General features: G+C 41.9%; 1 protein-coding gene across 1 annotated transcript in view; it reads left to right on the top strand.

Annotated features, from left to right (window-relative positions):
- Window positions 1-21,833, top strand: part of dnah7 (dynein, axonemal, heavy chain 7) — a 338,773-nt gene that overhangs the window by 236,462 nt on the left and 80,478 nt on the right. The window contains 4 exon segments of the mRNA XM_067987762.1: window positions 2,977-3,171; window positions 7,982-8,074; window positions 10,976-11,152; window positions 13,109-13,270. Coding sequence (XP_067843863.1) covers window positions 2,977-3,171; window positions 7,982-8,074; window positions 10,976-11,152; window positions 13,109-13,270 — 627 coding nt within the window.

Raw genomic sequence — 21,833 nt, 5'->3', positions numbered from 1 at the left:
GCAGACAGATGCCCACATGGTCTTACCCCTATTGACGGCGTTGCATTTGCCCTTGTTTTACGCTGGTTTTTATGATCCAGCGTAGGCAAATGAGCTCTGCAAGAAATTTCAGCGTTAGTTCCCGTCGACAAGATCGACGTAGAAACCGGCCTAAATTTCAACATCATTTCTGCGTAAGGGCAGTCCAGGAAATTCCAGGCCAAAATTTCAGCTGGCTGGAGAAAGCCACATACTTTGCTGAGTAAAGTGAGCTGGTCATCCTCAGTTAAGAACATCATGCTGGAGACACTATATCTAGTAGATAATATAAAAGCAACCAAAATTGTTTCCTATATTGTTTTGTGATATGTGATGCATATATTGCACATTTATATTACTTTTAAATTGATATTGGTCTATTGAATCAAAATAATTGGCCTTCAGAAATTGTGGCTGAGCACAGTCTTAAAGAACAGTTCATTTAAAGTTCAAATAATTTACTTTAAAAATTATCTTTTACTTGGAAGGAAATATTTATTGTTCAAGGCTTCCATTATAATTTATCATCTTTATTCAGTAAGTAGCTGAGCCAAACCCAACCAGGAAGGAGCCAAGATCTGTGCTAAGTTGCATCTCAACTGGGGCAATGGTGGGGGAATTACAGTGTATCAGGGTTGAAAAGGGAAAAATCGTCTGGGGTTTCCACTTCTAATCACTTTGTCAGGAATCCACCGGAATGTCGGCTGGGACACGGTTGCACTGGGTCGCAACCTAGCACCGAAGTTTCTGGGATGGCCTTGTGGGGTAAAGCCTCTGCTTGCCCCTTGCAAGGCCCTACGTTGCAAATTCTAACACGCCTGGCTTTCAGAGGAACCCGAGGTATGATGGACCCAGGTAGGCCTGGTCAGACCGGGGAGACCGGCCAACTCTTCAATGGTTGTCTCACCTGGGGTGTGGGCTGGGATTGATCACTGGACCCCCAAAGATCTGGCACTTTCTTAAAGAAAATTTTGAAGTAACCCCCTTTGTAAAGGGGCTGTGGGGACACCAACAGTTTTCTTCTAGGGAGGCAACCTGGGATCCCCACCTCCCCCGGCCTGGGACTCTGCAGCTGGACTTTTCAGTCTCTCTTGTGGGGGCTGCCCCAGATGTGACCCTAGCCTGTCGAATGCATGTAAATTGCAAAACGATCCCCTGACCCCATGAACTTTGACAGGGTCAGTGGCAAAAACCCAAGATGGGTACATTTTGACAAGTTGCACTGCCCCATGCATTTTCTGGGCCAAGATATAAATGTTTGTTGGTGTCATCGACCTCAAACATGAATCAAGCCCACATGTGCAAGTACTGAAGGGTGACCAGTGCCCAAGGAACTGTACCCAAGCATGGAGCCAACACCTTCAGGAGAGGTAGAGAGGAGAGGGTAGAAAAGTGACGAGGAAAAGAAAAGAAGTCCTACAAGATGAAGTGGCATCAAATTTAATACAGCAGCTCAAATTCCATTCATACATACACAGCAGGACTGAGGCATTCGGCATGCTGTAATGTGGGTCATGTCATTTGTTGCATGTGTTTGAATCTCATTGTTTACGACTGGTTTATAGGAAAATTAAAATGTCACCTAAAAATAGAGAAGAACAATGCTTCTTGATACTTTTGTGATAGTAACAGCACAGAATTCTAATACTGTTTTGTAAGCGTAGGAGTATAATACCCCATGTAACAAACATTGGGGGCGATTTTGAACTTTCGCTGAAAACGGGTGCAAAGTGGAGAAGACATCCACTGTACCTGCTTAATGGCTGCAGTGAGAGGCTTGATCTCGAACCGTTGGTTAGGCCACTCCACCAGAGCGTGCGCGGTGCAAGTTCCATGCATCGGTACTGAAAATTGGAAACAGGACCCTAAGCCCCGATTTGCATCGGCAATTACACTTCCACCCATTTCAAGGTCTGAATTTTTCCCCTGCTGTTCATCCTGTTTTCCAGCACAAATGGAGAGGGCTGCAGTTGAAATTCGCCCCTAATCAGTTATTGTGCTGCAAAGGGGAGCTGTGTACCACCTGTCCAGTCCCTTTAGGGTCACAATGTCTTATTGCTGTCAATAGACATAACCTGACATTAATCAAAGGAAATTTACTGTCACTGGGAAACTGCTATGAAAATGGTGGGTATATAGATACACACATACATACACAACAGGCCTGAGGTACCCAGCGTGCTTCACTGTGGGCTATAAGTGCAAAGCGGCACAGACTGTTCACCAGGCTGATGAGGCTTCTGATTTTTCTGTGAATTCGGCAGCCTGGAGTGTGCCTGGAGTGCCTGAGCAGTGCAGTGACTGTTTGGAATGGGATCTGAAAGGGGGGGGGGGGGCTGATTTCCAACAAAGAATAATTTCCTGCCCCCTGGCAACAATGCACACTGTCCCCTGCCCCACCCCTCTGCCCTGTGTCTGGTGCCTTTTGCCCCCACTCCTCCCCCTCAACAATAAAATCATCCAGTGCACAATAGGCAGCCAGTAGCCCTTCACTGCTGGCACCCAATATTGCATCCCTGCCGTTTTTGGCTTATCATGAGCAATGTCCTTGGAGCACCAGATAATTCTACAAATGAGCTGACCTCACGTTATCCAGTGAGGTCAACTCTTTCGTCCTCCGGCACACACTGCGCCCAAACAGGTCCTGTGGTGCCTCTAGTTTGATGTTTTAGTTCAATTGAGTCCAGTACAAAAAGAAAGAAAAAATGCAGCATCTTCCAGCAAATAACTGTTTGTCAGTACATTATATCCAAAACATTTTTACCACAGTAGTGCTTATTAGTTTACAAACACAAATAGATGTCCAGCATTTCAAAGTGCATTTACGTCCTATCACATTGTTAAAATTGTATTAAAAGTTCAAAACTGAAGCAATGTTTAGCTCTTGCGATATGCTTATTTGGGGTTCATTAATGAGATCACATACATTCTGTCTATTAATGCTGCCTTTACCTTCAGATTGATGCTGATGAGTGGAAATTCTTGCTGACCGGTGGCATTGGCTTAGACAACCCCTACAAAATTCCATGTGACTGGCTTCCTATAAAGTCTTGGGACGAGTTCTGCCGACTTGATGAAATAATGGAATTCATGGGCATCCAGAGGGAGTTTGCGATTATGATAGATGGATGGAAGGCTGTGTATGACAGCATGGTAGGTGGGGATGGGGCGGGGTTGGGGTCAGGAAAAATATGAAGTTGTTCAAAATTAATGTGTCGACCTTCAAGGTTATTTTATCAATATATTGATTATTTAGCTTGTACTGAATGACGGAGATATTTAATGCATGCTGAGAATTTTGATATTTGTCAAAATATAGGGGATATACAAAATAACAGACTGCAGTGTTTGTTACAAATGACAATTCATCAATGCATTGTGCAACATAAATTATTATAGGGTGTTCAGTTCAAAATAAGATATAAACCTTTAAATAGCATAGTTGATTTGTAAAAAAAAATCATAAATCATTCAGACCATACAGTGTTAAGTTTAATATTTAGTTTGTCAAAGAATATATTATATATATATATACATAACACGTACATACATAAACGTGATCACTGACTGCTACGGCATATAAATCATATAACTATTAAAACAGAATAAATAAATAAAAACAGAAAATGCTAGCAGGTCAGATAGTATCTGTAGAGAGAGAAATAGAGTTAATGTTGTTAAGTGTTTCCAGCATTTTCTGCTTTTATTTCAGATTTCCAGCATCCGCAGTATTTTCTTCTTGTTTAACTAGCAAAATAATTTGTTACTGTCTTTTGTGGCCTATTAGTATTAGGGATGAGGGGCCACACAGATTGGTCCAGTTTGACTTAATTCACAGAGTGTTTGAATTTGGTTCAAGTGGCTGCAACATAGGTATTTTGTACCCAAAATGTTTATTTTTACTTTTGATAATCTCTTGGTTAGATCTTGTATCAGAAGAGCTTGTAACCTTGTTGTATGGGTGCTGTGTCTGTCAGATCTCTAGCCAAGCTTTCATATAGGTGAAATCACTGAGGGCAATTGGGCATGGGAATCAAAATACTGCTGGTTCTTATCCTTATTCCTGTAAGAGTAGTTTCATTTAAGGAGCTTGAGCTTGATAGGGATACTAAAATGTTAAAACCAGGAAACTGAATTTCAGCAACAAAAACAGAAAACGTTGGATGCACTCAGCAGGTCAGGCAGCATTTGTCTGAATCTGACCTAAATTTCAGACTCCCGCTTCAATCTGGAATATAATCCCAGTTTACCCAGATAGGCCACCGCTAATTGGTACCTCGGTAAGTAAAGTCTAATATTCTAATTAGCTGGGCATGTAATCATTGCTTCATTCCTAAATACATCAAAGGGCAGAACAAACAAAAACAATATTCTACTGTGAAAATTAAATACTGTCAATAGAATAGAAATACCTAAAATACCAGAGCCATCTGCTAATAATGGATGTTGTTGAGTAAATTCACTGATCCCAACTGCCCTACGGGAGCTGCACTTGAGGGGACTGAAGATTGGATATAGTGCTACAACACTGTATTCTCCTTGATTCTCCAACCCACACTCCCCACTGGCATCATGAACTCTGTGAAATCACCCTTATAAGCTGGGATAGTGGATCTTGAGCTAAGTAAAGCACTTGGTTCTCGTTCTGTGCTATAGTCTGCCTGTTGTTTCATATTCCAATATAGAAGCTGTTGAACACTTATTATAGCTCTATCAAATTGCAGTTATCTGCCATATAGACACATGCTGTCAACAGCAAGTGTGCTTTAGTGATTTTATTTTTGCAAAGTTTGAGATAGGTGCAAGAATCTGTAAATTTGCCTGGTTTGATCTTGTGCAATCTAAATTTCCAGTAAAGTCTGGCCTAATTTAATATGATTTATTGCTTTCTACTTAATTTAAAAATAACAATAGAAAATTGTATAATAGATTCAAACTCTAATGTAATGTAATTATAATCTAGAATAACTGGCTCAATTTTTATTTCAGCACCTGCATACACAGAGTTCCTTGTTACCATAGGGATTCCTGTGTGTACGGGAAAACCTGACAAAATTTGCTTTGCACTTGGGGCACCTCCCTCTCCCCCAACCCTTCCTCTTCCCCTTTCCATGTCAATGAGGGTCAGTTGTGTCTCAGACGTAATTAGACCTCCAGTTTAGAAGTAATGACTGCAAATGACCCAAAAGAGTTTTGTTTTGTTTCCCTGTATAATCTAATTGTAAACTATGAAACTAGACAGGATTTATTATTCAGCAAAATACCATCAGAATTGCAATGTTTCCAAGGTTTGAAGGTACTCTTGTTCCTTGACAGTAAGCAGAAAAAACACATAGGAAAATGTTTAATGTAATTAAGCGACTTGTTTTTTGCTAAAAGACCAATCAGGAATTCAGAGCCCTGAATGTACAAACATTAGTACTAAGTTGGCCACAAGTAGGTCTGTCTTGTGTCCCTAATTACAATTTGTTTCCATATTGTGCTGGGACCACAAAAAATGCCATGATAACATTATGCCAATTTGAGAGGAAGATACCCTAGAAGCCTCAGTGGCCATTTTCTTATGTTGTGGATAACAAAACAGACACACTATGAAGGCTTGTCAGCATTATTGTTTTGAATGCTTGAGTAGTTCAGTTTTTTTTGTTAGAAAACCATACTATAATTTGGGCTAAATTCATAGGTAGGACTTTCATATTTGCTATTTCTAAGGCCACCTTTCCTTAGAGTTGAAATTTTAAGCCACAAAAAGCAACTAATTTCTCTAATTTATGGCACCCTCTTAACCTATTCTACTTCCTACTACATGCTAATTAGTTGCACTCTGTGATTATGTTTTGTTAATTTTGCAAACATTTTTACATATGTCCCAATATTCTTATATTCTTTTCCTCATTAACAGTCAGAATATCTCTCTATGTTGCACAACAACTTCAAGATGTATGTTCTCGTCTTAAAATCCTTCTTCCTCCAGCTATCTTAGCAATGCTCATTAGCTATATGTCTTCACACCTACCCCCTGCTCCTCTGACACTGGATTACTGATAGAAAAAGCTGACACAGCCCCAAAAAAGTTGACAACTCAAAAATAGGCCTGAATATAAGCCTTTGACATGTGAAAGCAAATAATTACATTAAAAATGCAGTGGAGCACAGATGTCTAGCTTAAACTGTAGGTATACTCAACATTTCTTCATTTGTATTGGCATAAACAGAGCTGAGTGTTGTTGATGTACATATGGAAGCTAACCCCATGATATTGCCAAGCAATAGTATATAAATGATGAAGAGGAGGGGTTGGCCAATGATGGAGTCCTGGGGTTATCCAGGCAAAAGAGGAGAGGGCATGAAACCTTAAAACCAAATTTGTGTATTCTTTTATTGTATTGTACTAGTTGATTCTATTCTTATATATGTTATTAGTTCTTGAATAAGGAGACAATAACTTGCATTTCTATAGTGCCCTTAATGTATAAAAATATCCCAGGGTACTTCACAGAGGCATTTTGAAAAAATACAGATACCAAGCCAAAGGAGGGGATATTAGGAGGGGTAACCAAAAGCTTTGGTAAAAGAGGTGGGTTTTAAGGAGAGTCTTAAAGGAAGAAATTGAGATGGAGAGGCAGAGGAGGTTAGGGATGGAATTCCAGAGCATAGGGCCATGCAGCTGAAGGCACAGCCGCCAATGGTGATAGGGAGGTGAGAGGCCATAAAGGGATTTAAACATGAGGATGAGTATTTTAAACTTGAAGTTTTGAGGAACCAAGAACCAATGTAGGTCAGCAAGGACAGCAGTGATGGGCGAGCAGGACTTGGTGTGGATAGAGTACAGGTAGCAGAGATTTGGATGAACTTAAGTTTACGGAGTGTAGACAATGGGAGGCCGGTCAAGAGAACACTGGAATAATCAAATCTAAAGGTGACAAAGGGCATGGATGAGGGTTTCAGCAACAGGCAGACTAAGGTAGGGGTGGAGGTGAGCGATGTTACAGAGGTGGAAGTAAGTGGCCTTTTTAATGGAGAGGATGTGGGGTCGGAAGCTCAGCTTGAGGTTGAATACAATGCTGAGGTTGCGAACAGTCTGGAATTGGTGGCAAGGGTACGGAGGTTGTGGTGGGGGCTGAAGACGGTGACTTCCCAATGTTTAGCTGGAAGAAATTGTGGCTCACCCAAGACAGGATGTTGGACAAGCAGTCCGACAGCACTGAGGCATTGGAGAAGTTGACAGAGGTGGTGGAGAGGTTGAATTTGGTGTTGTCAGTGTGCATGTGAAAGCAGACCCCATGTCTGAGAAAGATGTCGCCAAGGAGTAGCATGTACATGAAAAAGAGGACGGTGTCCAGGAAAGATGCTTGGGTTACTCTAAAGGTAACACTGCAAGGGCATGAAGGAAGCCAATGCTGGAAATGCTTTGGCTACGATCAAAAAGGTTAGAGTGGAACAAATGAGGGCTGTCTCACTGAGCTGGATAACTGAGGAGGATAACGTGGCTGACTGTGTCACAGACTGTGAGAGAGATCGAGGAAGAATGTCGTCATTTGTTTGCAGCGATTCAAAATGGGAGTTGTGGGAAAGATGGGCACAGATTTGGGAAGCGACAACATGTTCAAGAACTTTAGAGAGGAAGGGAGATTGAAGATGAGGCAGTAATTTGCAAGGACAGAGTGGTTGATGGTGTCTTTTTTTGAGGGAGAGTCATAACAGCAGTTTTGATTGGGAGGGGGCAGTGTTTGAGGAGAGGGGCCATACCTGGGGAATAGCCAGGGTAGGAGAGAGTAAAAGGTTTTATTAGGGATAAGGGCATCAAAGATGCTTGAGCAAATCAACGGCTACAGAAGTATTGTGGTGAAAATCTGACCTCTCGGAGTGCAAAGTATTATTAGGACTATCCTTTTTCCACATCTGTGTGTGTGTTTTGTGTGTATCTTTCTATGGTTTTTCAAATTTACATGCTGTTTTTCAGGAGCCATATAATGAGGTATTTCCTGGTCGGTGGGAGGAAAAGTTAGAGAGATTCCAGAGGATGCTTGTAATTCGGTGCCTGAGGCCTGACAAGGTTTGAATGTCAATCCTTATCACTTAAATACGTGGTATAAAAGCTAATTAAAAAGTTGTCTCAAACCTGTGGGGCAATAATCTACAATCTATCAACAGAAACTGTTAGAGGTGTAATGACCTAGAAAAGAGAAAAAATGAGAATAAAAGTTACTGAAGAATAGAATGTAAACATAATAACCAAGAGATAACAGCAAATGCTTTTAGGGACAAACGGAAAATATTTGACATTTTTTAAAAGTAAGGGGAAAAATTTCTTAAGGGTCCATTTTGGGCGATGCGCTACCACCCTGCACCCGACGGACCCTGCGCATGCAGGATGCAAGTTTGGACCCACGGGAGCACTTACCCGCAATCAGCGTTCCTTTCCGGGCCTTGCATGTGGAATCAATGCAATTTGCACTTTGCACCACTAGAGGGAGCTCAATCTCTTAAAGGGAGGATGTTTCTTAGAAATCTCTTAAAGGTGTCTTGTATCTGTTATTTGCTGAAAATAACAGTCTACTGTCTGCATGGAGTCCGAACAGAAATCAGACGTTGCACATGTAAAACACAGATGCAGATCCCATCCCTATGTTTACATCCCTATGTATCCTGGAACTCCCTTCCTAACAGCACTGTGGGAGAACCTTCACCACACGGACTGCAGCGGTTCAAGAAGGCGGCTCACCACCACCTTCTCAAGGGCAATTAGGGATGGGCAATAAATGCCGGCCTCGCCAGCGACGCCCACATCCCATGAACGAATTAAAAAATAACACTGGTGAGTTATATTAAAACATTGAATAAAGGTAGCACACTACTAAATCTCACATCCTCCAATCTGCACATCAGACCTCACTAATCTGCTGATCTGAATTGGTACCAGACCTGCGAGAGTGCATGCACCACAGTTCTCTGCTGATGCACTAGAGTCCTTGGGTGCAAGAGGAGGGCAGAAGGAGGGACATTCTATATCCGCAGTGGGTGGGGAGGCAAGAGGCCCTCCACACATATACACAAAAGACAGTGGGAGGCAGCGGGGGACGAAGTCAATGCCAGGCGCACAGCATCATGAACATGGATGCAGTGCAGGAAGAAGTTCAATGCTTTGACATGAGTGGGCAAGGTGAGTGAGGTCAACTGTCAAGTGACGTCTCCTACCGACTGCACTATGCACTACACCCCCCATCCCCCACATACCTATAAACTCTTTCCATCAGTACTCAACTTTTCCAATCAGATGCTTCCTCTCACCCTTACACAGTACCACTGTTTCAAGCTGCCCACCCGCAACTCATAGGCTACATACACTGGCAGCTATTCAACCATGACAGGCACATCACCCAGGCACACGTCCCACTTTCTTGCAGGAGATGGTGGTGCATATCAAGAGGCAGCAAGTGGCCGTGGCATTTAGCCCCTCAAGCCTGCTCCACGATTCAATGAGATCATGGTGGACCTGTGACCTAACTCCATATACTCGTCTTAGCCCCCTTGGTTCACAGAAATCTATCAATTTCAGATTTAACATTCACTATTGAGCTAGCATCAACTGCCGTCTGCAGAAGAGCGTTCCAAACGTTTCCCACCCTTTGCATGTAGAAGCATTTCCTAACTTCACTCCTGCACGTCCTTGCTCTAAATGTCCCCGCGTTCTAGTATTCAAGTCTAGGAGAACTCCAAAAACAGTTACAAATGTCTTGGCAGCCAGAAGCAATAATCTAGCCACTAACCTGTAAATCCTGCATGGTCCCTTTAAATAGTGCGGTGGGGGGTCTTCCAGACACTCTAAGACACGTTCAGATGGTCGGGGTTAAGACTGTGCGTTGAGTTGAGCGTTAAGTCCCAAAATGGTGTCTATCACTTTAAATCAGCGTTGTACACTGATTGAAGACATTTTCTCCCTACTTTACATGATTCCAGCGTTCGTTATCTGCGCGTGCGCAAACTCCTACACCAAGATGGCTTCTGGCGCCCATCACGCAGGAAACGTGCATGCGCATCCAAGACGCCATCTTAGATGTCGGAGAGGCCGTGTAACACCGAAACAACGGGCGCTACACGGCCCAATTTGGCGCCCAAGGTCTTTGAACTTTATCCGTTTTATTGATGAGAAAGTTATCAATGGATAACCTTTTACCGATTTAAGGATGCTTTTGTGAAAGCACCTCCAGCATATGGCATGTTGATTTTGTCCATATGATGAAGTTACCCTCTCAATCAAGTGTGGGACTGCTATAGGATTGACTCCAGTTATGGTTACTTATGGCATGTAAAGGCATTCTGTATTCTTGGATGCTAACTGCGGATTCACTTTTCAAAATGTCTAGAGGACATGATGCATACAATTGAGCAAATCACTCCCCAAAACAACCTGGAGAGATCCAAGGGCCCAAGGTGTGCTCCCAATTTTTTAAAAGCACTAAATCACATGTTTAATGTGAAGCATTGGGGAAATGCCTCCCTCTCTATCTCCTAATTCTGATATCCTTGCTTTGAGGCATAAGGTACCACAAGGAGAGATGGCTGCTACCACTACAACCATTTGGTAAAGGCGCTACTATTAAAATGTAAACAAGTACAAGTTTGATCAATGCTTCAGTGTGCTCTATTTGTGAATGTATAAATATTGCTGTTTCAAATTTGTCACTAAGAAAATGCTGGATCTCTTATTAGAGCTGACACTCCTGTCTGAGCATGATAGAGCACGATTTACTCCTGTTACAAAAGCAGCAATTCTCAGATGTTATCGCTCAGGTTTTAGCACTTCCAAAATAGTTGAAACTCACAGTTAATCCCTGAATAGTGCAACAGCAGCAATTTCTTGGCTAATATTTTCGAAGCAATATGGTTGGACAGTAGTAGCCTTTTCTATGAAGCTATCAGGTCATACATTAAAAAGTCAACTCTCTTTCTTCAGATTATTCCAATGACTCAGGAATATGTGACTGCTAACCTTGGTCGACAATTCATTGAACCTCCTCCATTTGATTTGGGTAGTGCTTTTGGTGACAGTCACTGCATTGCACCACTTATATTTATCCTGTCACCTGGTGCTGACCCAATGGCTGCCCTCCTCAAGTTTGCTGAAGATCAGGTATGTCCAAATGTACCAACTGATTTGCTGAATAAAAATCAAATACAGAATTAAATTTGCAAGTTCCTTAACATGATAAAATTGTCCAAAGTTAATTGCCAAAGATAATGACAAAACAATGTAGAACTATCTAAATAAAATATACGAGAGTATTAAAAGAAAGTGTATTTTTGGTACCTGTGTTGATTGTGTGTTGAGTATAGTTGTTTTGTTTGTGATAGCTCAGCTTGTTAAGACAGTGAGCAGGTGAGCTACAAGGAACCAGAAGGACCCAGGTTCATTGCCTAGCCTATACTGAGTTGGGTAACATCATCTGGGATGGTGGTAGGGGTGTATCATTTAGCTTTAGTGCCCCTGGGTTAAGGTGGGAGTTAAAAAAGATTGACAGGGTTCCAGCTTCTGATTGCTAGTTAGTGACCTTTGCTGAAGTGTGTCTGTGTAGAGGTCAGATGAGGACAGAATTGAGCATGGATCTTGAATAGCCTTTGATACTTACTGTCGCATATGAATGTATGATCATTTAGGTGAGATACCCAGGGACTGTCTTACAGGTGAAGAACATCCTAAGGCATTATTACTAATGGCGTATTTTATATATTGTTTGGGTTTCAATAATTTTAGTGAGAGTATGGAAACTTGGAGTGGTAACATTTATTGAGGAACAATGTGCAATGCTGATGATATTAAACAAGTATTTACTCAAATAGATTTTTCTTCACTTGAGTAAACTTTTTTGGTCTGGTCCTTGAAAGTGACAGGTTCTTCCGTTAAATGAGTCCTGATCACATATCCATTTTGCTACCTTATCTACCTTGAGTGGTTTTATCAAAATCCATAAAGGCAGTTTTTCCCTTCATGGGCCAAAGTGACCAAAACTTATGTGAATAATTTTCTAACCACATAATAAAAATCTAACACGTTCTGGAGACACTTTCAAATCTGGTTTAGCTGCTGCAAGTTATTGTTATTAACCATCTCTGTACATTAAGGCAACTTACTGATTTTTACCTCGTTCCTTTCTGAAATCGATTAACTGCCTTTCAGTTACATGCAACATTATGATAAAACTATTTGGGCTCCCCTGATAGCTCAGTTGATAAGTGCGGAACTGAATTAAATAGACTTGAGAGAGCAGCTTTGATCCAGGTTCTGTGCTAAGTTATTATCTGTGCTGCAGCCTGCAAGTTTACTCTCATAAAGTCCTGCACTCCCATCCTCTCCAAGCTCCACTGGCTCCCCGTCCCTAGCATGTTGCATTCAAATTTCTTGTCCTCACTTTTAAATTCCTCCATGGCCGTGACCCACCCTGCCGTAGTGATTTCCTTCAGCCTTCTGGTCCTCCATGTGCCCTCTCCTGTTCTGGTCCTCCTGTTCCCTCCCATTTTCCATTCGTGGTTGCTTGTTCAGCCACTACGTTCCTGTCCTCTGGAACTCACTGCCCAGTTCCCTGTGTCTTCCCACCTCTCTCTGTGCTTTCAGAAACCTTCTCAATGCTTCCAGTGGACAAAGCTTGGTGCCAAGATATGCATTTGGAAAATTGGCCCTACTGTGCCATCTCATTTATATTGCAGTACTGCTGTTGGAAGCTATGCTGTAATATAAGTGCAGTATTGGATTCTGTTTGTCATCTAACTGAAATTGGACATTCACTGTGTGGACAATTTGGCTTGAATTTGCATTTTCCCTGTCTGTTAATGTACCAGTGTCACCTATTATTATCCTCACTGGAACCACTCAGGGTTAGAGAAGAAAACCAATATAAAAACATCTCCATACGTCCAAGTATAAATAATTCTTATAAAAAAGCTTTATTGTCTTTGTACTGAATAGCTCATTATTGCACAGAAAAATAAACTTTCAGATAATACTGCAATCCTTTAATTGTGTTTTAAAATGGAAATAATATTTGCACATATTGCATTTAAAAATATTAACTAACATGTCCTGTCTGTACAGGGATTTGGCGGATCCAAGCTAAGCTCTCTATCCCTTGGACAGGGTCAAGGGCCAATAGCCATGAGCATGATTGAGAAGGCTGTGAAGCAAGGCTCCTGGGTGGTATTACAAAACTGTCATCTGGCAACATCATGGATGCCGACATTAGAAAGAGTCTGTGCGGTAAAAAATTTGTGTTTAGTTTATTATCAACTATTCAAAAAGAGCAGGCGCTAAAAAGCATGGGGGCGATTTTTGTCTCCATTTACACCGAAAAATGATTTTCGGGCGGACCTCGATTTCAGCAGACAGAGTGCCTGCTGGAAACAGGCAGGGGCCTCATTAATACAGGCAAATCGGGGTCGAATGTTATCGTTAAGACCCCAAAACAATTTCTCCCCTACCTGCATTGCTATCACCGGTTCCTCAACCCACCCACAAGCCATGGATGATACATGTCAGGAGACAGCCATTTCTAGCAGTGTAAAGGGATCCATAGCTGCAGTAAGGAAAAGCTGGAAGCATATCTGGCACTCATTTTTACTGCAGTCGATTGCATGTGTCAATCCTTAAATGCTTCTAATATTTGATCTCTTTGCTGCTGCAGGGGTGCAAAGATTTTCCCCGCCACTACAAAGTGCTGCTGCCTTTCATTCCTGACGTTTCCACCCCTCCCCATCAAGTTGTTGTTGCAGGCCCATCAAAATCAGCTGCCCCACCAGATTTCCCGCCCTCCCAATCAGCGAGCTGCCCATATAAGGAGTGGGGGTAGCACCGGCAGCTCACCGATTCAATGTTAACGTGGCCCAACCATGAAGATCGATCAGGCCTCCCCTCCCACCGACTGCATCGGGCAGATGGAGCGGACGCCTCATCCACCAGCAGCCCAAAAAGACTCAAATCGAAAGTTCCCTCCCCAACCCCCCATGATTTACGTTTGGGGTCTTTACTGAAAATATAAAAAGGGATAGTTGTTTTTTATTGAGGTGGATGTAATTGTAAACTCCAGTTCATCGTGTTGGAAATTGCACTAGCTGAATCTAAAATGAAACCTTTATTATTTTTTTAATTTTATTTGCATCTTATGGTTTTAGTTGTTCACCTTCAGCTCATCATCTTGATTCATATCTCTAAATCATATTGTAGTTGAAACTGTATAACAGCTGATGGTCATAAAAGTTAGCTTCTACCTCAATTAATTCCATTCACCCCCAACCACTGCAAACTAATACTTGAATATGTACTGAATCCATTACTAATTTATGCATTTCTATTCCCTATAAAAACCATATGTGAGCTAACATGCACACAATAAATAGCAGGTGACTAATGAGGACTATTCACTCACATATTAATGATTGTCTAATGATTATTGATGAAATTCATATGTTCAGACATGGTGCACTGCCAGACCACAGGAGGTAACATAAGAACATAAGAAATAGGGCCAGTAGTAGGCCATACGGCCCCTCGAGCCTGCTCCACCATTCAATAAGATCATGGCTGATCATCGACCTCAACTCCACTTACCCCCCGATCCCCATATTCCTTGATTCCCTTAGAGTCCAAAAATCTATCAATCTCAGTCTTGAATATACATAACGACTGAGCATCCACAGCCCTTTGGGGTAGAGAATTCCAAATATTCACGACCATCTGAGTGAAGAAATTACTCCTCATTTCAGTCCTAAATGTCTGACCCCTTATCCTGAGATTATATTCCCTATTTCTAGACTCTCCTGCCAGGGGAAACAGCCTCTCAGCATTTACCCTGTCAAGCCCTCTTAGAATCTTATATGTTTCAATGAGATCACCTCTCATTCAACTAAACTCCAGAGAGTATAGGCCCATTCTACTCAATCTTTCCTCATAGGACAACCCTCTCATCCCAGGAATCAATCTAGTGAACCTTTGTTGCACTGCCTCTAAGGCAAGTAAATCCTTCCTTAGGTAAGGAGACCAAAACTGCACCCGGTACTCCAGGTGTGGTCTCACCAAAGCCCTGTACAACTGCAGCAAGACTTCCTTACTCTTGTACTTCAACCCCTTTGCAATAAAGGCCAACATACCGTTTGCCTTCCTAATTGTTTGCTATACCTGCATGTTAACTTTCTGTGATTCGTGTACGAGGACACCCAAATCTCTCTGAACACCAACATTTAATGGTTTCTCACCATTTAAAAAATATTCTATTTTTCTCATTTTCCTACCAAAGTGAATAACCTCACATTTCCCTAAATTATACTCCATCTGCCGCCTTCTTGCCCATTCACTTAACCTGTCTATATCCCTTTGCAGACTTTGTGTCCTCTTCACAGCTTACTTTCCCACTTAGCTTTGTATCATCAGCAAACTTGGATACATTACACTCGGTCCCTTCATCTAAGTCATTAATATAGATTGTAAATAGCTGAGGCCCAAGCACCGATCCCTGGGGCACTCCACTGGTTATAACCTGCCATCCTGAAAATGACCTGTTTATTCCTACTTTCTGTTTTCTGTCCGTTAATCAATCCTCAATCCATGCTAATATATTACCCCTAATTCCATGGGCCCTAATCTTGTTTAACAATGTCTTGCATGGCACCTTTTCGAATGTCTTTTGAAAATCCAAGTATACTACATTCACTGGTTCCCTCTTATCTACCCTGCCTGTTACACCCTCAAAAAAATCTAATAGATCTGTCAAACATGATTTCCTTTTCATAAAACCGTGTTGTCTCTGCCTAATCATATTATGATTTTCTAAGTGCCCTGTTTCTACATCCTTAATAATAGATTCTAGCATTTTCCCTGCTACTGATGTAAGGCTAACTGGCCTGTAGTTCCCTGTTTTCTCTCTCCCTCCTTTCTTGAATAGCAGGGTTACATTTGCTACCTTCCAATCCATGGGAACCGTTCTGGAATCTAAGGAATTCTGAAAGATCAAAACCAATGCATCCACTATCATTGCAGCCTCCTTTTTTAAAACCCTAGGATTTAGTCCCATTCATTTTTCTAAAACTTTTTCTTTACTAATCTTAATTACCTTAAGTTCCTCCCTCTCATTAGACCCTTGGTTCTCCACTATTTCTGGTATGTTTTTTGTGTCTTCTATTGTGAAGACAGATACAAAATATTTGTTTAACGTCTCTGCCATTTCCTTATTCCCCGTTTTAATTTCTCCTGTCTCTGCCTCTAAGAGACCCACGTTTACTTTCGCTAATCTCTTCCTTTTTATATACTTGTAAAAGCTCTAACAATCTATTTTTATATTTTTGCTGGTTTAATCTCATATTCAATTATCTCCCTCTTTATCAATTTCTTGGTTATCCTTTGCTGATTTCTAAAACGCTCCCTATCCTCAGGCTTACTACTCTTTTTGACAACATTGTAAGTCTCTTCTTTTATTCTAATACTGTCCTTAACTTCTCTACTTAGCCAGGTTGGATCACTTTTCCTGTGGAGTTTTCATTCTTCAAGGGTATGTATATTTGTGGTCTCGGTTGCTCATTGACAGGAGATTTTGCAGTAAACACAGGAATTGTTAGGTTCAGCAATGTTCATTGCCACTCCTCCTTTTCACATTGGGGCTGGCTTATTGTCTGCTTGCCATCCAAAGTATCTCTCCTCCAGCTTTTGGATGGCAGTGGTTGTCAGCCAATTCAGCAGTTATCACCAGAGGGATGAATTATGACACTGTAGGAAATAGCAGCCTACCCAGTTCACTTAGAATCATAGAAAGATTACAGCATGGAAGGAGGCCATTTGGCCAATCGAGACCGTGCCGCCTCTACGCAAGACCAATCCAGCCAGTTCCACTCCCACGCCCTATCCCCGTAGCCCTTCAAATTTTTTCCTTTCAAGTATTTATCCAGTTCCCTTTTGAAGGCCATGATTGAATCTGCCTCAACCACACCCTCGGGCAGTGCATTCCAGATCCTCACCACTCGCTGTGTAAAAAGGTTTTTCCTCATTTCACCTTTGTTTTTTTTGCCAATCACCTTAAATCTATGTCCTCTGGTTCTTGACCCTTCCGCCAATGGGAGCAGTTTCTCTCTATCTACTCTGTCTAGATCCTTCATGATTTTCTCAAATCTCCTCTCAACCTTCTCTGTTTCAAGGAGAACAACTCCAGCTTCTCCAGTTTATCCATGTAACTAAAGTCCCTCGTCCCTGGAATCATTCTGGTAAATCTCTTCTGCACCCCTTTCTAAGGCCTTCACATTCTTCCTGAAGTGCGGTGTCCAGAACTGGACACAATACTCCAGCTGTGGTCGAACCAGTGTTTTATAAAGGTTCATCATGACTTCCTTGCTTTTGTACTCTCTGCCTCTATTTATAAAGCCCAGGATCCCATATGCTTTTTTAACCGCTTTCTCAACCTGCCCTGCCACCTTCAATGATTTGTGTACCTATACTCCCAGGTCTCTCTGTTCCTGTATCCCTTTTAGAATTGTACCCTCTAGTTTATATTGCCTCTCCTCATTCTTCCTACCGAAATGTATCACCTCACATTTTTCTGCATTAAATTTCATCTGCCACGTGTCCGCCTATACCACCAGCCTGTCTATCTCCTCTTGAAGTCTATCATTATCCTCCTCACTGTTCACTACACTTACAAGTTTTGTGTCATCCGCAAATTTAGAAATTGTGTCCTGTACACCCAAGTCCAAGTCATTAATATATATCAAGAAAAGCAGTGGTCCTAGTACTGTCCCCTGGGGATCACCACCGTACACCTCCCTCCAGTCCAAAAAACAACCGTTCACCACAACTCTCTGTTTCCTGTTACTTAGCCAATTCTGTATCCATGCTGCTACTGCCCCTTTTATTCCACGGGCTTCAATCTTGATGATAAGCCTACCATGCAGCACTTTATCAAACCCCTTTTGAAAGTCCATATATACCACATCAACCGCTTTGCCCTCATCTGCCCTCTCTGTTACCTCATCAAAAAACTCTATCAAGTTGGTTAAACATGATTTGCCTTTAACAAATCCATGCTGGCTTTCCATAATCAATCCATACTTGTCCAAGTGTCTGCTAATTCTATCCCGGATTATCATTTCTAAAAGTTTTCCCCCACCGACGTTAAACTGACTGGCCTATAATTGTTGAGTTTATCCTTACACCCTTTTTTGAACAAGAGTGTAACATTTGCAATTCTCCAGTCCTCTAGCCCCGTATCTTGATTCCCAGTTCATACTTGCGCCTTACTTCATTTTTGAAAATTGGAATCACATTTGCTATTCTCAATCTCTAATCTTTTGTGATTTATATAATTCTGTCCTCCAGCTCACTGTCTAAGCTAAAAAGCTTACTTATCTTAACCTTGACTATACCCTTGATTATTACAAAGACATATTGGCCTCAAAATTGGTTTGCATTGGCAGGGTAGGCTTGAGGCACACCCCTCAGGCCTCATTTACATAAGGTGTATACAAAGGGCCTTGCAACTGTTGAGGCTTCCAGCATCAAATGTGTACGCATATGCTGCTCGCCATATTGACACTTTGGTGCCCATTTTACACCTGTAAGATGAGTGTGTCGTCAAACAATTTCTAGGCCATCATGTCTCTTCTATCATTTTCTCCAGAAAAAATAAATAGTTGCCTGACGCTTTCTTCAAAATTTAGTCCGCTAAGGCCTGGAATCATCCTTGTCAATCTTCTCTGAGCTCTTTACTTTTTGAGCATTACCGGCACTGCATTCTATTCTCCAGTATTGACCTCGCCAGTGACCTGTACTCCTTCTAACTTGTTCTGACATGTAATCCTATGCCCCTGATAATCCCAGTACCCAATGTGCCTTAATGACAAGTGCTTCACACTGGCTATATATTTTTACAGTAAGATCAGTGATCCTTTTCACCATCCCCACACATTCTTCTTCCTATAGGCATTACCTTATATTTATCTGTATTAAAATCCAATTGCTTTTTTCTGCTCAAATGTTTAATTGGTCTAAATGATTCTGAATAACACTAGCCGAGTTCTCTCTTCAAAGAATTTTAATGTGTTTATTGTACATGACCTATCACTTCTAAAACCATGTTGACTGCTACTTATGATATTTGTGCTCCTTAGTAGATCATTGACAATATCTTATGTGATGCAAATATAACCCCGCTATTCAAGAAAGGAGGGAAAGAGAAAACAGGGAACTACAGGCCAGTTAGTCTGACATCAGTGTTCGGGATAATGCAGGAATCTATTAGTAAGGACATAGCAACAGGACACTTAGAAAATCATAATATGATTAGGCAGAGTCAACATGCTTTTACGAAAGGGAAATTATGTTTGACAAATCCATTAGAGTTTTTTGAGGATGGAACTGACAGGGTAGATAAGGGGGAACCAGTGGACTAGTGAATGCAGTATATTTGGATTTTCAAAAGGCATTTGATAAGGTGCCACACAAGAGATTGTTACACAAGATTCGAGCTTATGGGATTGGGGGTAATATATTCGCATGGATAGAGGATTGGTTAACGGACAGAAAACCGAGAGTGGGAATAAATAGGTTTTCGGGTTGGCAGGTTGTAACTAGAGGGGTACCCCAGGGATCGGTGCTTGGGCCTCAGCTATTTATAATCTATATTAATGACTTAGACGAAGGGACTGAGTGTAATGTAGCCAAGTTTGCTAACGATACAAAGCTAGGTGGGAAAGTAAGCTGTGAGGAGGATGCAAAGAGCCTGCAAAGGGATATAGACAGGTTAAGTGAATGGGCAAGAAGGTGGCAGATGGAGTATAATGTGGGGAAATGTGAGATTATTCACTTTGGTAGGAAAAATAGAAAAATAGGATATTTTTGAAATGATGAGAAACTATTAAATGTTGGTGTTCAGAGAGATTTTGGTTTCCTTGTACACGAAACACAGGAAGTTAACATGCAGGTACAGCAAGCAATTAGGAAGGCAAATGGTATGTTGGCCTTTATTGCAAGGGGGTTGGAGTACAAGAGTAAGGAAGTCTTGCTGCAATTATTCAGGGCTTTGGTGAGACCGCACCTGGAGTACTGGGTGCAGTTTTGGTCTCCTTATCTAAGGAAGGATATACTTGCCTTTGAGGCGGTGCAACAACGATTCACTAGATTGATTTCTGGGATGAGAGGGTTGGCCTATGAGGAAAGATTGAGTAGAATGGGCCTATACGCTCTGGAGCTTAGAAGAAAGAGAGGTAATCTCATTGAAACATATAAAATTCTAAGAGGGCTTGACAGGGTAAATGCTGAGAGGCTGTTTCCCGTGACTGGAGAGTCTAGAACTAGGGGGCATAGTCTTAGGTTGGACATTTAGGACTGAGCTGAGGAAGAATTTCTTCACTGAAAGTATTGTGAATATTTGGAATTCTCTACCACAGAGGGCTGTGGATGCTTAGTTATTGAGCATATTCAAGACTGGGATCGATAGATTTTTGGACTCTAAGGGAATAAAGGGATATGGGGATAGGGCGGCGGGTAAGTAGAGTTAGGTCGAAGATCAGCCATGATATTATTGAATGACGGAGCAGACTCGAGGGTTTGTATGGCCTGCTGCTGCTTCTTTTATGCCCTTAAACATGTTCCCTACTATAGATGTTACTGGAGTGGTTTTGGGGAATAAGTAAAGACCCAAAATGGTGGGGTAGATTTTAATTATTGGGTGGCTGGCCGGCTGCCCGATCATGCCAGCTGGAGGCCTGTTCCATTTTGAGGACCAGGCCTCATCACCATGCTGCCGGTGAGCCAGTGCCATTTCGTGCAGCTCAGAGGCTGACCTGGCTAGTACTCCTGGCCTGACAAAACTAATTTAAAAATACCTTTTTGGTGCCTCCTGCTGTGCACATCGCACACTCCACCCAATTGCCTGTCAAAATTGTATCTGGCATCCTATGTAGGCACTGCCTAGCAGAAGGCCCCTTTGAGGATGGCGGGGGCTGGAGTGCTGGTGTTAACAGGATAGTAAGCCATTTTCCGGCTGCTATCGTCTCGTTTACGCCGGGTGTCCCAATTTAAAATTTACCCATGCTCTTAACAGGCAGAAGATGAATCACTAAAGTGAAGATAGCTTTCATCATTTCATAGAATCATATAGCACAGAAGGAGGCCATTTGGCCCATCATGCCTGTGCCGGCTCTTGAAAGAGCTATCCAATTAGTCCCACTCCCCTGCTCTTTCCCCATAGCCTTGCAAATGTTTCCACTTCAAGTATTTATCCAATACCCTTCTGAAAGTTATTATTGAATCTGTTTCCACCACCTTTTCAGGCAGTGCATTCCAGGTCGCAACAACTCATTGCATGAAAAAAGTCCTCCTCTGGCTCTTTTGCCAATTACCTTAAATCGGTGTCCTCTAGTTACCCACCCTTCTGCCACTGGAAACAGTTTCTCCATATTTACTTTATCAAAACCCTTCATGATTTTGAACTTTTATCAAATCTCCACTTAACCTTCTTGGTTCTAAGGAGAACAACCCCAGCTTCTCTAGTCTTTCCATGTAACTGAAGTCGTTCATCCCTGGCACCATTCTAGTAAATCTCCTCTCCACCCTCTCCAAGACCTTGACAAAACGTGTGGTGCCCAGAATTGGCCACAAGACTCCAGCTGGGGCCTAACCAGTGTTATATAAAGCTCTGGTATAAATTCCTTGCTTTTGTACTCTATGCCTCTATTTATAAAGTCAAGGATCCCATATGCCTTTTTAACAGCCTTCTCAACTTGTCCTGCCACTTTCAAAGACCTGTGTACATACACGCCCAGGTCTCTCTGTTCCTGCACCCCCT

This window comes from Heptranchias perlo, chromosome 7 (assembly GCF_035084215.1).
Source record: "Heptranchias perlo isolate sHepPer1 chromosome 7, sHepPer1.hap1, whole genome shotgun sequence".
In the NCBI taxonomy this organism is placed as follows: domain Eukaryota; kingdom Metazoa; phylum Chordata; class Chondrichthyes; order Hexanchiformes; family Hexanchidae; genus Heptranchias; species Heptranchias perlo.
This window is presented reverse-complemented; position numbering and strand designations above follow the sequence as displayed.